The sequence below is a fragment of the Carcharodon carcharias genome, chromosome 19 (assembly GCF_017639515.1).
Source record: "Carcharodon carcharias isolate sCarCar2 chromosome 19, sCarCar2.pri, whole genome shotgun sequence".
Lineage (NCBI taxonomy): Eukaryota > Metazoa > Chordata > Chondrichthyes > Lamniformes > Lamnidae > Carcharodon > Carcharodon carcharias.
This window is the reverse complement of record NC_054485.1, coordinates 14499921-14517551: the sequence shown is the minus strand read 5'-3', so window position 1 is coordinate 14517551 and position 17631 is coordinate 14499921. Positions and strand designations below refer to the sequence as shown.

Genomic DNA, 17631 nt, shown 5'->3' with positions numbered 1-17631 from the left:
GGTATGAGGACTATTATTACTACCCCCCACCCCGTATGCCACCTCCAATCAGAGGCAGAGTCCGTGGAAGTAGAGGTGGTAGTTATGGCTATCCCCCAGATTATTATGGCTATGAAGATTACTATGATGATTACTATGGTTACGATTATCATGATTATCGTGGTGGATATGAAGATCCATACTATGGTTATGATGATGGATATCCAGTCCAGAGAGGAAGAGGTGGAAGGGGCGGTAGAGGTGCAATTCCCCCTCCCAGAGGTCGTGGTGTGCCACCACCCCGAGGAAGGGCAGGATATCCTCAACGTGGAGCACCAATGGGACCTCCAAGAGGTGCTAGGGGTGGCAGAGGAGGCCCGCAGCCGCCACAAAGAGGACGTGGAGCCCGTGGTGGCAGGGGGAATCGCGGTGGTAACGTTGGAGGAAAGCGAAAAGCTGATGGGTACAACCAGCCAGATTCCAAGCGACGCCAAACCAACAACCAACAGAATTGGGGCTCCCAACCCATCGCTCAGCAGCCTCTGCAGCAAGGTGGTGATTATTCTGGTAACTATGGTTACAATAATGACAACCAGGAGTTTTATCAGGATACTTATGGGCAGCAATGGAAGTAAACAAATTGGGGTTTCAGTGAGATTGTTGAGACCCGATTGGCTAAACTCTGCAACCTTCAAATCTGATTGGCTTAACTCTACATCCTTCAGTACAGATTGGCTGCCACTTGCATTTTGCTGACATCAAGAATCACTATTGTATATACCAGATTTTTTTTCATAAATGCACTTGGACATTTCTGGCTTACATTTTCCCTTAACAATTCTTTAGGGGAAAGATGCTTTTTATTTTGTTTTTAAGCTACTTTTTTAGCAGTTTGAAAGGAAACTTTGGACTTTGCTTTCAGATGTTGGGCACAATTTTCAATCATGGTTTTGCAGAATTGACTGGTATTGGACAGTTTGACTGGTTTATGGCTTTGGGATTAGACTGCCATCGGAGTATGCTGTATATAAGTAAATGCTAGTGTTTTGTCTTAGCAGTTTTAAGATGAGCTTGCAGTTTAAAACCATTTTTAAGTTTTCTTGTACTGAAAGTAACATTTAACTGTGTGTTTTGCATTTGTAGAGTAGGTAAATTGTGTTTTTAAAAAAAAATGTTAGCTTCACATCTTTAAGAATCTGCCCTACAAAATTTGGTTTGGCTTAATCGTACAACCCGTGGCGTTCTGTTCATTGATGTGATTGTATTTACAATTTATTGTTCATGTCAAATTTCAATAAAACTTAAAACTATATTATCCAAAAATTCATGATTCAAATTCAATTGTGTCCTGAAAATTTGATTGATTAGGAATGTGGTTACCTTCAAACCAACAGCTTTCCCTAAAAAAGACTGCTTAATGTGAGTGATCAAATGAATAGTTTGACTTTTTGTACAACCTTGTTTTTCACTGATGAGGGATTGAAAGTGTAGAGTTTGTGGAAGATAAAGTCTTTTCATTAGTTGTGCAGTTTGGAATAAGTCTGCTTAAATAGTTTTCAAAACTACCATAAAGCATGTTTTTAAGCTTCTGCACACTTAATTAGTTTGAAAATAGTGATGTAAATTATTGTTGGTACACTTGGCAATTGGAGAATTTATGATGTACTTAGCCACTTGATAGATGTTAATGATCTAATGGTGGGTGTCTTGCACCGATGGCTAAATCACCATTTCTGACACCCTTCACTGAGATCAACATATTTTTCCCTAATAGATTTTTTAAAAATGCATTTTGTATTGCTGTTAGGAGCTGATGACATCAATGGAGAATACTCCTAAAGTTACTCTATCCGACTGTATTAGATGCACTTAATGGATTTGAAATAATGATCAGCGCCTTTACCACTGGTTAACTCCTTAAGAGTGAATAGCTGAACCACAAGCTTCTTGATCAGTTTCTGGTGGATTAGCTAAGTGTGGCCACAAAGGCAGCCGAGTTGCTACAGTTGGCCTGCATTATCCTGGTTTAGGGAGATAATTCATGTACTCAGCTCTTTACTGTTACACAGCAGCACTTACTGGAAGTGTTTGTACATGCCAGTTCAGTGTGAACATTATCAGATTTGGTCATGATGTCCCTTGTTGCTAAATTGCTTTTCAAAACTCACCAGCTAGGAAAGAAGAATGACTGCTTTGGTGGGGGACTGGAAGGGATCCAATGCTGTATCTCAAGAAAAAAGTTGACCCTCTCAGAAAAGGAAGGAGTGGGGGGCGGGGGGGGGGGGTGCTCAGTGATCTTAGAAACTGACAGTTAAAAGTCACTACCATTTCAACTCAGTTATGCAATTTAGGTAATTTGCATATTTTCCATTCATCTTGGCACTTAAATATCCAAAAAAAAAATCAGCTTTTTTTAAAAATATAAATGATGGCACTACTTCAAACAAAATCAATTTAGATTGTCCTGTTCAAGCTTCCAAGGTAGAAATCAACACCATAAAATTGCCTTCAAGCACGCTGCTAGATTTATAAATGAGAAATGAAAGGACATTATTGCATAAATTCCTGTATGTGGTTATAAATTGTAGATACTGGGTCAAATGAGAGATAACAGAAAATGTATTTATGGGTACCACTAACAAGATTGTGTGGCTGGAAGCTTTGTTGTGTTAACCCTTGTCATATCCGATGGGCCTGGACTTATGGAAGGGGTGGGTGGTGGAGGAAGTCTTTTTCTATATTGATAAGTAGTGTTAAGTTCTTTTCCGGGGGGGTGGGGGGGGGGGGGGGTATATTTTATTGCCACTGATTTTGAGCATAATTTTACACTTTGTGGTCTAGTTGATATTTTTGTGAGTCATAGTTGTATTCAGGAACCTCTGCTTAAAGGATTGGTGCTGTTATGGCTATTCTGATCTGACCCAGTGCCCTTCACTAATGAGTTTTTAAAAAAATATTCGTGGCTATTTTAAGATAAACAAAATCAATGTTGTTTACTTAAGACCAAAACCATTTGGTTAGGAGTTAATTTTAAAAATGGGGAAATAATCCTGGCTTTGATAAATGCCCTGATTGAGCTCAACAAAATACACTACAGACCACCACCAGACCTGGGACATTCCTGGTCTATGTGGTTTGACCACATGTTGGATAATCTCACTAAGCCTTTGGTGGCTATCTTTCAACACAGCTCTTTGGGGAAAAAAAACAGGATACAGTAAAGCTGATACTGATTTGGTTGTCACTGTGGAACTATAGCTTTCTGTAATAAAGTGAATAATGAGTTGGATTGAGGTTTCTTAAAAACAGAAACAGAAATACCTGGAAAAACTCAGCAGGTCTGGCAGCATTGGCGGAGAAGAGCACAGGTGACGTTTCGAGTCCTCATGACCTTTCAACATTTCTGTTGAAGGGTCATGAGGACTCGAAACGTCAACTGTGCTCTTCTCCGCCGATGCTGCCAGACTTGCTGAGTTTTTCCAGGTATTTCTGTTTCTGTTTTTGTTTTGGATTTCCAGCAGTTTTTTGCTTTTATCTTGAGGTTTATTAAATCTAGCTTTCAGATGCTGTGATTTTGTTGCCTTTGCTGTAGAATCCTGGGACCCCTGATTAAATCTCAACCTGCGTGGTTATGGGATGAATACCAGGTCTCAATCCAGGCATTGATATTGGTTGTATTCTGTAGAGAGAAGTACCCTATTTATTTAACAACAGCTTCATACTTACCCGGGGATTTATTGACACATTGTCTAGATTGTAACTAGCAAATTGGTATATTACATTGGCCATAATAGCTCAGTTTGCAGTTGCTATAGGCCTGTTCTGAAGATCATGATTCAGTGCTGATTTTTGTGTTTACATAAGTAAAGACTTTGCAAGTACTGGTTTTGATTTAGTGTCCAGAATCTGTGGCAGTTCAAACTGAATTTGTTAGAAACCAGGAACTAGGTTTGCTCATCTTTTGAAAAAGATTCTCCAAGTGATATGGTCACGGTTTCATATTTGAGACACATTGGCCACATGAATATAATCTTCCATTTTTACTTCTTTTTCAAGATGTGGGTGAAACCTCTACATAGAGACAGTCACCTTGTTTTCATTGAGGATATTAAAGGCACTTGATCCCTATAATAACCTCCATTAAGATTCCTGAAAAATTAAATTGTTTGCTTTATCAAAGGGCTTAAATGCTATGAGACATAATTCAAAATTGAACATTAAGATGTAACTTTAGACAGAACCTTATTCAGATGTGGAATAAATTACCAGGAAATTTAATAAGATTGTAAAGTAAATAATGTATAAAGTAGCAGGTAGTTGAGATTGTTTTATCAAAAAGGGATAAATTCTGTAATCTTTTCCTGATTTACTTTTGACTGTTTAAGTAAACACAAAAAACACTTATCCTAAATGCTCGAGAACTTTTATGTTTTACACCTGTTTTTTTAAAGAGCTTTAGATGACATTTACTTCCTAAAATCTTTGTTTAATTTTCTAGTCCTTATAAATAATTTACAACACAAGCATGAAGTAGGTAAATGCTTTGACATTCACCTTTTTTTGTTTTAGATTTGAATGAAACAAACAATATCTTATCTATTTGGAGAACAAACAGCTTCAGTTCTCCTGTTGAACATCTACCATCTGGTTTTCTGTTAACTAATAACATAGTAATGAATGAATGCGCAGGATAATTATTGGTTCAAATGGTATTATCAAGTGCAAAAGTTAAGTCATTTGTTGTACCACCTGAACCCTGTGGCATCTGCAGATGTTTGGACGTAATGCATTTAACAATAAATACTGAAAAAACTCAGCTGGTTTGACAGCATCTGTGGAGAGAGAAATGGAGTTACATTTGAGTCCGTGTGGTAGCTCTGAAGAAGGGTCATATGGACTCGAATGTCAACTCTGTTTCTCTCTCCACAGATGCTGTCGGACCTGCTAAGTTTTTCTAGCATTTTCTGTTTTTGTTTCAGATTTCCAGCATCCGCAGTGTTTTGCTTTTATCCACGCATTTAACAGTGACTTTCTTCCAAACTTTAAATTCCTTTCCAGGATCATAAAACCTAATTGAAGGGCATTTGTGTGTCTGAAGCAAGACTGGATTGTCTGCATTGTTTTGTAATTCAAGTTAAAAGAATATCAGCCAATAAAGTGAGACAATGTGTTGCCTCTTTTGTGTGCTATATACCGAATGTTGGCATGTTGTTACCTATTGACGATTTGGCAGATGATGACTCTTTAAGCAATCTTTACTTTTTTCTCTGTGGTTTAATGCTAGAAATAAAAGTACAGTCTTATTGCTAAATGTCATACATGTAATATTTAAAAACAATTGTACTCCATCTTCCTTGCAGCAAACAGCAGGAATGAAAAAACAATATTGACAAGTAGTGAGCTGTTGGCTCAGCTCTGATGAGCAGGAACCACCCTTTCTCAAGATTGGTCACAAAATGAGGCTTTCTCTTTCCCCATGACTATAGTGCAAATAGGCACAATTTTCACCCTGATTTATTCACCCCTATCATGCACATGAGAAGCACAGAATATCCCTCACAAGAAGGCAGGGACAGTCAAAGTGCTAGTAGACCTGAATTACACCTGTTGTCTGGTTCCGGAATGAGTTATAAAGAAGGCATTAACAAACCTATCAGCTAAATTAACTGATCTCTATCAAAGGGAGTAGTGCAAAATCTAAAATTGAAAATGGTTTCTATGTCACTTAATGGTGGTTGAGAGCTTTGATCAATATTTCTAACAGTAACCTTTGCTGGAAAACACAAGGAGTCAGCTAAGCAGAGGAACTTTGCTGTACTTCATACATGTAATAGTCTGGCATTGAGTGTAGCAAGCTAACTCAAAGAAAGGCCACTCTAAAGTACAGCAGGGCTCAGAGCATCTATACAGCTATAAGCTAGCATTAGTCACCATCTTTGGTTGTGGTGGGGGGCGGTAGAGTTCACATGCTGTCTGTCCTTAAATTATTGAGAGCACAGGATTAAATAAAATTGGATTTTTATATTGTGCTTCATGCTCTCATTTCAACCTGTGGATGTTTGGAATGCTAAATATAGGAGCTATAAATAAGATACAAACAAGCAGTTGTCAGTGTAGCTGTACACAAAACACTGAAATGGAATTAATTATTTTAGACTAATGAATCATTTAAAATGAACTTTACTGAATTCACGTCATAAATCTGTGAAATGGAATATATTGGAATGAATCATCTTTAATTATCCATTCTTCCATGCCCCAAATAAAATACTTGATTTTTATATTTACATCTATAATTTGTCAACTATATTTAAAAACTGGCATTGATATGATTTGAGAGTCTTTAAAAAAAATCAGACTTTCAATGTTATTTTGAATGGTCAATTGACTATAAAATAAGCCAAGCTAGGATTGTTTAATTGTTGGTCTGAGTGTAGAGCTGTAAGTTTGCTCTTTTTACTTACTTTGAGCTTCAACAGTCATCCCATAAATAGTTCATGTTAAATCAAGCCAAGTTGAGCAAAGAAAAATTAGAACTAGTGGTGATTAGTTAATATTTAGTTGGTGGTGGGATATGGAAGGTTAACTCTTAACATGCTCACTGAAACCTCTTCCCATTGTTTTTAGTCCCTGCCGCAAACTTCGTTCCCGTTCTATTCACTTTCCCTGGCAACTGTCTGAGGCGGAACCAGGCAGTTTGTTACCTTGGTGTCAAATTTGACCCTGGCATGAGCCCTTGTTTGTGTCATCACTAAGACACTTCTGTAACATCACCCGTCTTTGCCCTTGCTTCAGCTAATGGAACTTCTGTTTTTTTTTAATGTTCCTGCATCCACACTTTTATTTTAAAACATGCAATTGGAGGCAAGAGTGCGTAGGGAAAAAAAATTTTTTTTAAGCAAGTAAAACATTTATATCAAATGAAAACTATTTCTCTCAAGCTGAATGGGAAGAACAAAATTTGGTTTTAAAAAAAAAAAATTGATGTTGAAAATGTATTTTCAATTATTGCCTTTCCAGTTAAAGGGTGAATGATAGACGAATTAAACTATTTGACATTTTGGGAATAATTTCTTATTCGGTGTCATCGGGTTCAATCCGAGTGCTTAGCAAACTGGCTGGCCCGAGAGACTGAAATCGCTTCAGACTCTTCCCCCACTGCCCTCCCCGTCCCACCCCTGGCGGTGGGAGTGTTGTGGGGAAATTTATCTGAAGCAACTTAATTATTGGGGAAATAATATACAATATCCAAAACAGGATAGTGTTCTGTTGCCAAATGTAGGAAAGCTGTTTATTATTCAAGTAAACTTTTATAAAGGATTTTTAAATTTTTAAATAGCAAAGTTTCATGCATCAGCAATCTAGAAAATGCATTGGTAACTATGTTGATAAGGTTTTCTATATGCTAGCCTTATGTGACTGCATGCGTTGGTGATTTGTAAATCTAGTGATACTTTTTCCATTCAGTCTCCTTGTTCTGAGATTGTGGGACTGTCTTGGTTCTGATTGTTTCTGCTCTGGGTTACCTACTAAGTCCGTTTGAGTAGCGTAGCATGCTTTCTCTAGGCTGGTTGCACTCGCAACCTTGTGAAACTAAAAGTGAACCCAACTAATTATTTTCAGCTCAGTTTAAAAACAAGATTATTCCCCACTTTAAGAAGTATTTAAATACTTGGCTGCGGGCTGGATTAGAATAGATAGGTGCTTGATGGCTGGCAATGGCACGATGGGCCGAAGGGCCTGTTTCTGTGCTGAATAACTCTTATGACTCTATAAAATGTTAGTGTGTATAAGGAAGAATGGGTAAAAAGTATGCATTGACAGCCTTCTGAATGGCATTAGTACTGTTGCAATTTTTTTCTGCAACTGCAGATTTAGAGCATTCAGGTGCCTTTTTGATCACTCACTTGCAGCAGTTTTACATCTTTATCCAGCTTGTTGGTAGTGGGAATGAAGGCTATCCTTGAATTGACTAATAATTTTTCTAGAATACATGTAATTGGAAGAAACCTCTCATTGGTTTCAATAGCTATGCCAACTTTTGGTACAAAAATAACAATAGTTGAATCAAACATGTCAAGATGTCTAAAATCTGATACCTTCAATCCTCTGACTTTGTTTTCAGATCTCAAACACGTGCTAAGTTTACCAAATGCTATTAGATTTTGATCAACTGAAGTATGTACTTTTGAGAATAACAGCATGCAAAGAGAATTTAAATCTCTTATCTGCATAAGTTTTAAGGTCTTTTTGTCCTGGTTCGTGCCGTTTCTGAATCTGCCCGTCTCAAATACTGTCTTACTGAAAATATACTGGCGATGTTAAAATGGCCAAATAGGGATGGCAAATTTTTTGGACAACATGTTCATGCAAATAAAAATCTTTTGCCAGGTACATTTTGCTGTAATGGTCCAAGTTACATTCCTAAACAGATATGGTTTTACAAACAAAGGCCTTTTGTGATGGTAACAATAGATTGGTTATTTGACTGTCATCCGTTTTAAAATTTACATTTTTGGAGTGAGCGCTGAATGCTGATTACTGAAAACAATTCCTTATTGTATAACCTGGTATGCAGAATTAATAATATTCATCTTTGTGGTAAATTGTGCAGTAAACAAAGATTCTGTGATGCAGTTATGTATGTGACATCCCTATTACAAGGTTGGCTACTACAGTATAATTTCTGTACAACATTCATCGATTGGAGCAAAATGGCACGAATGACAGTTTTCTTGAATTTTTTTAAAATTGAAAATTATCCAAAATACGAATATACCTGATGCCGATCTACCTCAACTAATATTTATTAATAAATGCAGCATATGGCACACTTGTGCTGTGACTTGTCCAATGTGACACTAGCACTTTGTCATTGGCTACTGATTTGATTAGTTCTAACCATTATTTTTCCTTTTTAGCCTAAAAAAAACAGAAAAAATTTAAGTTGGAGAGTTGTTTCCAAGGTAAACAATAGGGTGTAGACAATGAGAGATTTCTTTGTATTGCTGTTACTAAATAATCTGGTAAATAGCCACAAATTGTATTTCCGTTCTCGTCTCTTAAGTTTTAACAAATATCCTTTTGTCACCTGACTATCAGGGAAGCGTGGTTGAGGCTGGCCCTGACCTGTTGTCATGACACCAACATCCTAGGTGGGGGCTGTACAGGAAGCTGCTGTTGGAGTTATATGGTAAGACAATTTCTGTGCCAAGTTTTTCCCAACCTACATAGTATGTTTTGGAAACATCTGGAAATAGACCTGCGAATTAGTGTCTGATTAACATAGTCAGCATTTCAAATATTAAAAAACGTCTCAACTATTTAAAAAAAATAATGTGAGCGTCTTCTCTAGTTTTCTGGAACACTATTTAATTAAAGGAAGTTTACTTCACTGAATGACAGAAAATTATTCTAAATATTGAACTTTGATTTGGACCCTTTTTTAAATGGTGTTTTGGAACAAGATTTGCAACTGCATGAATGACCTGTATTTCTGTCTGCGAAATACTTCGATTATGGATGGATTTTTTGCATCTCTTCCTCAAGCTAAACATTTGTGTGGTCCAAGATGAGGAATGGTGAAATCCAGAACGCTAATACAAAAAACAGAACACAGCATTCACAAGTCGTTAGGGACCATCTGACTGGTTAAAAGGCTAAAATATAACTTGGGGCTGAATATCACCCTGTCCAAATAATTTCTCTGCAAGCATTACTAAGTGTCATAGGAATGCATCTGGAGTTTTGACATGGAATTGGAGCCTTGAAATCACTCCTTTCTATTTATGTCTAAGATCTATTAAATAATCATACACTTGGCTAATATACTGTTCAGATTTCAGTGAAAACCAGTAAGAGATGGTGTAATTTGTTACCAAGGGGTATAAGAAAATTTGGACCTAATTACCAGAGATTTACAGATAAATAGTCTGAAGTTAAAAGTATTTTCTGTGTATCTTTGTGCCCAAATTTAGCATGCTTTGACTGTAGGTTCTCATGTTTGGTTTTACCATTTTTTAGAGGATAAATTCCAGTGTTTTAAAATGATTCCTGAGTAATTCTGAATTGTTTTTGCATTAAAAAGTGCATAGGTGGTAGAAATATACAAATCTAACAGTTGCTGGTAATCTTAACTTGGTTTTGTAGGCTTTTGTTTTAGCTCATTTGTGTAACTGACATAAAATAAAATGTAGACAATATATTAGCCTGGTAAAAAAGACTAAATTCAAACGAAGATATGTTGATTAACATTTTTAAGCATTTGTGAGCTGTTTGAATTCCTAAAATATATATCCAGCAAAGTATATAAACAGAATGTTTGAAGTAGGAAGGATTCCATTTGTATCACAATATTGAGTTTAAGTTTGCCTAAAAGTTAGACAGTAGCATTGTGTTTAGACAATGCATTGCTGCTCAGTAACCATTAAATAATGGTTTTATCTTGTGTGTAATCGGCAACAACACAATTATTTGAAAGATTTAAGGGTGTTTCTGGCAGGCTGTTTGGTAGGGAGAGGCAAACACTGAGACATGAAATTTTCTAAATTTGGTTTAGGAGAGCACGTTGAACATAATTGCCAAAAAAAAACAATAATTCTGACTTCAAAAGAAAATCTAATCAGCATGCAGAGAATTTCAAAGTTGATGCCAACTCTGAAAACTAGATCATGTGACCAGCCAGTGCAGAATGTTTTATCATCTAATTTTAAAATAGAATTCTTTGAAAACAAACTTGCATTATGAAGTCAACACGTGCACCATGTGATGACTTGTAATTTGAATTCTTAAAGCCAAGTCGCAATTAAAAGTGAGCATTCCCATTCCAGTTTGTCACAACAAAAGGCATGTTGTGTATTATTAAACTCAATCCATAATCTTGCGCTTGCATGTAGAGATTGTGCTAAGTCACTGATGCACAATGTACAAAATCATAATTTATAGCAATGATTTGATTAGATTTTCTTATATAGTTGGTGTATTTTATAATCAGTGCCACTCTATTTCCCTGAAATCAAACACTCAAACTTGAACAGGCATTGAACATTGCCATAAGCAATTGTGGGAGAGCTTTTCTGCCTTTTCCTTTGAAGTTTTACAATTCAGTGACTCCAAGTTGAAAATGAGAGGTGTAAGAATCTTAAACCTTCCATTAAACAGTTTTGTAAAGGTCATAAAGCAAGCGACAAGTGATCTGCCTATATTTAACTTAGCAAGGGGACGCAGAATACTTATAATTTACTGAGTTGAACTTGCACAGATAAATTGCGTCTGATTCAATATGTAGCCACAGTAAAGGACAAAACAATGAAGGTGAAAGGCCTTCTGAGTTGAACTTCCCAGTTTGCCAAAAACGAAACTGGACAATTAATAGTAACTGATAGTGGGTGTGGTGTTTCTAGGTAATTGGCAGTGACTGCAGGGCTATATATTTGTGGGTTATAATTAGTATTTTTGTTTTGTTTAACATGCACGAATTTGGAAGATAGAAGGCCACTCAGGTGAGGATTGCTTGTGTAACATTATGGTAATTGCTGCACTTGGAAGCTAAATCAGGCTGCAATGAATGCCCCTTTGTTTTTACCATTGGCGCTTCTCAAGCAAAAAAAAATACATCATATGAGATACACAGCAGACCATGCATGTCATATTCAGAATTGGTCTGTATATTTTGCTGTATTTTGTAAAGCAATGTATCTGCCAAAGTAAAGAAATTCTATTTCTTCTACTTCCTACCATAAAACACACATTCAGACCCTGTAACTCCATGAGGTGATCATCAAGCAGCAGATTATTGCATTGATATTAAATAAAAAATGGTGTGTGCTGCAAGTGCTTCTAACAGTTCAATTTTTTGGTCAGGAACCAGTGAGAATTAACAGCATGCTGAGTCAGATTTTCATTTGCTTACTCATACCTGCATTACCTGTAAGATCAGGCCATACTTTGGATCCTCACTGTCTTGGTGTCATTGTGTTTGTGGCAATATGGCCAAGATTAACAAATGAGTTAGTTCTGTTCAATGCAGGATGATGTTCTTCTGTAATTGAAGAAAGACAAAAGTTAAAACTTGATTATGGAACAAATATTAATTTAAATTGATGTGGAACAAGGAAGCTTCAACAAAAATTTTGAATTGGAGAGAGAGTACTTTTGTGCAGTTTTGAGAACTTCAGTGGATGGACAAAATATGCCAAAAGTGGAATGAAATGGACCGAGTAACTGTCATTGACCTACATTACAATCTTAACCTTTTTACCATACAGGTGTGTCTCTATTTGACTGTAATAGATGCAGTGTTCATGAAAATGCCTTCTGATCAAAAGATTTTCTCAATGTTCTGTCAAATTTTAATTTTAAAAATTGATCAGTGTTTGAATTCTTTGTCCAGATCCACATAAAGAAGAATCCCTCTCCACAGGGAAAAATCATCTCATAAATGGCTAGATCAAAATGCTCACATTAAAAAAAATGCTGAATCCTTGGTTTTAAAAAGAAGCTTTTCCTTGTGTAACTAGGGTTTAAAGCAAAACTGAAAATCTCAGGATTGTGTTTTTTTGTGCTACTCTGACGTGTGCAGTGAAGTTGAAGAAATCCACAGAACTGGCTGCTTTATTTGTAGCAAAAATTGCTAGTCAGTCATAACTGAATACAGAAAACCATATTCTGTTCTGCTTATAAAGTTCTAATACTGCACAATTGTGATCAGGTTTTGTTTTAATAAACTGGTTATATCTGGCATGTTTAAGCAGATTCTGAATTATCTACTGTTGCCATAGAGCGGACACAGTTCTTTGGAGCTTAATGGGTAAGTTTTACACACTCTGGTTACCTTTTGTAAATGTATGACCACTGGTGATTAATTACATAAATTGTGGACATTTAGAGAACATGTTACTATTGGGATCAATAAAAAAAAAACTTTATGTTCCTTACCTGACAAATTTCATTCCATTTTTATTCCCTCTGGTGAAAGTGATAATTTATTCTTGGGGGGGCGGGGGGAAGAAAACAGTATTGAGACCCCTGCTCCTCCCTCATCTAAATGATCATTATTACTGTGAGTGTAGATGAATGTGGCAGGATGTCATGGCATGTTTGTTCTTATTCACGCATTTGTGATATTAAACAAAGTTTTCCAGATAGTTATCCAGCTAATTTATTTTCTTTCTCTAACACACTATGCTGAAGTCTGTGGAATCTCCATCATGTCTCTGACCAACATCAACAAACTCAATACAGACTGGCAATCAGACCTGGGAATTTCCTTTCTGCATGAATCAGTAAAATACCATGCACTACATTTACCTACATCAGGGAACCTAAAAATCACTTTTTGACAACTTTACTCATTTGAAATTAAGTTAAATGGTTGGTTGTCTGCTTTGTAGACAAATGGGATCCTATTACGTTTATATTGACAAAAAATGTACTGTTTCTCTTTTACAGCACCAAACAATGTGAACACGGTGATTAAATACATACACGAGCATTGTTTACCACTGTCGTAGATCTCTGTAAGTACATATTGTACTTATTGCCTGGTTAGAAATTCTCTTCCACCTTGATGGTACTTTTAGCTGTAGAGTTCTAAAGTTATTTCTCTCCCCTCTTCTTGGTTTGGTTTGACATTTTAAGATTAAATTGCACTCACTGATAAGTCAGGCACAATCATAAAAAAGCACAGAAAGAGGACATTCGGCCCATCAAGTCTGCACTGGCTCTTTCAACGAGCAATCCAGTTAATGTTCCCCTGCTCCTTCCCTATATCCCTGCAATTTTTTTCTTCGACTTATCCGTCCAATTCCCTTGGGATTTTTAAAAAAAATGAATGTCCACTGCCCACTGCAGCACAATCTGCTCCAAGGATGTTGAGACCAGTTTTATTCTCGCAGCTGCTTCTCAGTACAAACAAGGAATTGAACTTGGGACCAATTTGGCATCCACTGCGCTTTACCCATTAGCACAGGAGACCATTTTGCCTATTATGCTTGTACAGGCTCTTTAAAGGAGCTATTTAATTAATCTCACTCACTACAACCCTGTAAATTCTTCCTTTTAAAGTATATATCCAGTTCCCTTTTGAAAGTTACCAATGAACCTACTTCCATAGCCCATTCAAGCAGTGCATTCAAGATCTTCATAAATCGCTACATAAAATATTTCTAATCTCCACTGTCTCTTTTTCCACTAGGCTTGTATAACTTTAAAAGTGATGGTACAAAATGGTAGTTAGTATAATGGTATAGCCCCATTTGGCTGCTAATGCCAATGCCCGATCCTCTTAGTTATGATTCTCGGATACCACTTTCTAATGCAAAAAAGGTTGTTTAAAATATTGCAAAGCTGTAACACAATTAAGATCATTAACTTCAATTACTATTAAAGTGTTTGAGTGGCTTTCACATCAGCTGAACCATAATAATGGTTTGCAGCTCTTGATCCAAGGCAGTTGTTTCTACAATGTGTAGCATGTTTCTGGTTGAAAAGTTAAACTCAGCTTTACTTAGCAGTCGTCCCAAAGGTCATTGATGTCACATTACTGGAATCATGCAATAACCTTTTTTTTTGAGACAAAGATGAGATCCAAGAAAATAATAGAATTCCATATGGTTGGAAAAGGATGTTGGATAGACTTGGTGTTAAGTAGAGGAATGAATTTTGCAGATCTATCATATGTACAGCCAACTTCAATGCCAGTATACCTCATATCCTGTTTTTACATTGCTGAAAAGTTAATGTAACATTATTCTCATGGCTAATCTGTTACATCTAAACTAGGCTCTGCTGCACTGCTTGCAACTTGCTGAGTGGAAACATGACCCAAGAAGTAAACCATTTTCACCACAGGATGGCAGTCTGCATTCATCAGCTCCTGTCATCATAAAAGAAGTGGACCATTATAAATGTTTTCTGTAAAATTAGGGGCTTTTATACTTAAGGAACTTGGTGGATAGTTCCCTTCTATATGTGTCAGGTGGATTTTGTTGTTCAGATGTTTGCTATAGTGTTTCGATCTAAGCTGACAGTCATCTGATTAAATGAAGAATTTCTTCATTGTCTTAAGCAATATATACAAAAGAGCAGTCATTTTCAGATTTAGACAGACAAGAGCGATCTTACTTGATACAAAAAATTACTTGTAGAAAATTGACAGCATATATTAAAAAATGAATTAGGATATTTGCCAGTGCCTAATATTGTTTAGTGCTGGTGCATTAAACACTTTGTACCATCTTTAATAAAATATGAAAATGCTGCTGCTGTTTTATTGTGTTCTCATTTTATACAATGTAATCTAGTAACATTTTGGGTAATGAAATGGGCGAGTGTTTTATCTTTGATTGACTCTGGCTTTGAGTTCTGCTGCTACTGGTCACACATTGCTACTGACACCTGGACAGGAGTAGTGGATCATAGAATCACAAGTTACAGCACAGGAGGAGTCCATGTTGGCACTCTGCAAGAGCAGTTTACTCCTATGCTGTTTTCCTATAGCCTGTAAGTTTTTGGACTAATGTTTGCGCCAGTAGTTTCTCTCTTTCAAGCACTGTTGCTTAAGATATTATTACTGGCTGGGTAAGTGAGTGGTCTTGATGGTAGTAGCAGCTGATTAAGGATGACATAAAAGATTACACAGTTAATTGTTAGTATTTAGAAAGATGTTAGCATTCACCTGTCTTTTCTACAATGGCAGTGTTTTCCCTTTTAATAGCTAAAGACAGAACTCAATCGTTGCAGTGAAACATGTCATTTCGCCATCAGTAAGAATGTTTCCTTAAAAGGTTGTAGATTTACTGCTAGCAAAACAAAGAAAGTTGGCACATTTCTTTTTTCAAATGCAAAAAGACAACTATTGCATGATATTTGACAACTGTCCAACTCAAGTTGATGCTGTAAGCGACAAACTAGTTCCTTTGTCAAATCCAGACTTGAAACAGTTCAACAGAATGTAAGGTGAGCCATTTTAGTGTGTAACTACTAGCTACTGTGGGAAAACTTCACTCCCCTCCTGTCAATTTAGAACATAGATCCAGTTTCAAAGTTGGGAAGGAAAGCCTATTACACCTGCGTACTTCTAGGCAGCCTTGCAGATGAGAGCAATTGAAGTGCTGCATGGGAGAGAGGTCAGGAGGAATTGGAAGTCAGGATTCAGGAGCAAGGTTGGGGATGGAGTTGGGGGAGTAGACGAGAAGAAAGGAAGTTGAGTTGGGACAGAGACTTTAGCCAAACCCATGGTTATTGGGTTTAAAGAGGAGGCTTTGGCATGCCAAACAGTGGAACTGGCACCAAGCCCCAGCAGCAGATGGATCCCTTAGATTCACACTGTGGAGGAGGATGACAGACTTGGTGCCATAGTAGTAGGGAGAAATGAGGGAAAGGGGTCCAGGCAATGTGCAGAAGGTTGGGGATGCCTTTCTGATGAGATTTGAATTTGGTGGCAAAGGACAAAATGGCGCAAGGCAGTCAGGGATCACAAGCAGAAGAATAAAAGATTGCAGGAGGAAGTGGCCTGTCCACTGGTTATAATGAAACTCTATATATTAGAGACTTCCATAAGGTGTCCTTTATTTTCATGTGCCCCTATTTTCGAAATGATCATTGTATCGTATATGCAGTAAACTAACTGAGTCAAATCTTTTGGGATTAGCTGTGTCACCTGCAGCATTTGTTTTTCTGTCCACACCTGTTCATACCCAGTTCTGGAGCCCTGCCAGAGAGATGTGATTTCAATTCATTTTCTGTTTGTGTCTCCCTTGTCGTAACCACCCCCTGGTCTTTTTACATTGATGGAAGGCTGGTCCTGACCCTGGGTTCTGCTACTTTACCAGCATGCACTGGACTGGAATATCTGGGACATCACAACCAAATAAGGGCATGGCTAGAATTAATATCCTGCAGACCCCTTCTGGGACTTCCTTCCTTTAGCTGCAGCTGTTAATGTTCGAAGTGCTGGGGGTTGGGTAGGGCTGTTGGTAGTACATTGTACTGATGAAGTGAGATGTGTTGCCAACTGCAGTTGGAGGCTTTCCTGAAAGTTTGATCATGTGATGGTGTAACCACATGAACCATCATAAGCTTCTATTCCCATATCTCCCCTAATCCGGCAACATGACCACAAATCCTCAGTTGTCCATGGCGTGTAATTTGCGAGTAACTGGTTTCAAGGTACAGCTGTACCTATTAGAATAGTAAATTATTTGTCGAACACATATACATTCATCATTCTAGGCTCACTTCCTTGAGTCACGTCCTGCCAGGCAAAGCTGGTCTGTGTTAATGTCGTGTGAGAAAAGTTGACGACTTTTGTGAACTGGGCTAAGGGGACTTGAATTAGGTTTTGGGTTGAGCATTTAATAAGCAGCTGGATGTGGGAGAGGAGAGCACATTGGGCCCAGTATTTTGAGACATAAGGGAGATGGGTTTTTGTAGCAATGAAGAGGTTACGAAGGGTGAAGCTAAAGGATTTTTCAATGTTCATTCAAATGGAAGGTATTGAAGGCAGGGCTTGTACTTTGTGTGTGGGGAAGGTTGAGCACATAAAGAGAGGAAGAGTGTGGGCAAATGGGGTAAAAGAAGGAATGAAAGAGTAGAGTGAGGGGAATGTATGCATGATAGAAATGTAGGCCTTCCAAGTGAAAGCCAGTTGGC

General features: G+C 37.3%; 1 protein-coding gene across 9 annotated transcripts in view; it reads left to right on the top strand.

The window, feature by feature from the left end:
• Nucleotides 1–15238, top strand: part of LOC121291418 (heterogeneous nuclear ribonucleoprotein R) — a 32069-nt gene extending 16831 nt beyond the window's left edge. Inside the window, exons 11-16 of one of the 9 annotated variants that reach the window (XM_041212568.1) lie at nt 2–531; nt 9082–9172; nt 11469–11480; nt 12732–12787; nt 13429–13496; nt 14761–15238. In XM_041212568.1, the coding sequence (XP_041068502.1) occupies nt 2–531; nt 9082–9095 (544 nt within the window). In that variant the 3' untranslated portion in view covers nt 9096–9172; nt 11469–11480; nt 12732–12787; nt 13429–13496; nt 14761–15238. Of the gene's footprint in view, nt 1; nt 1303–9081; nt 9173–11464; nt 11481–12731; nt 12788–13428; nt 13497–14760 lie in introns of those variants that run through there. The other 8 variants (XM_041212569.1, XM_041212565.1, XM_041212564.1 and 5 more) reach the window with 8 other exon arrangements.
• Nucleotides 15239–17631: the final 2393 nt, after the last annotated feature.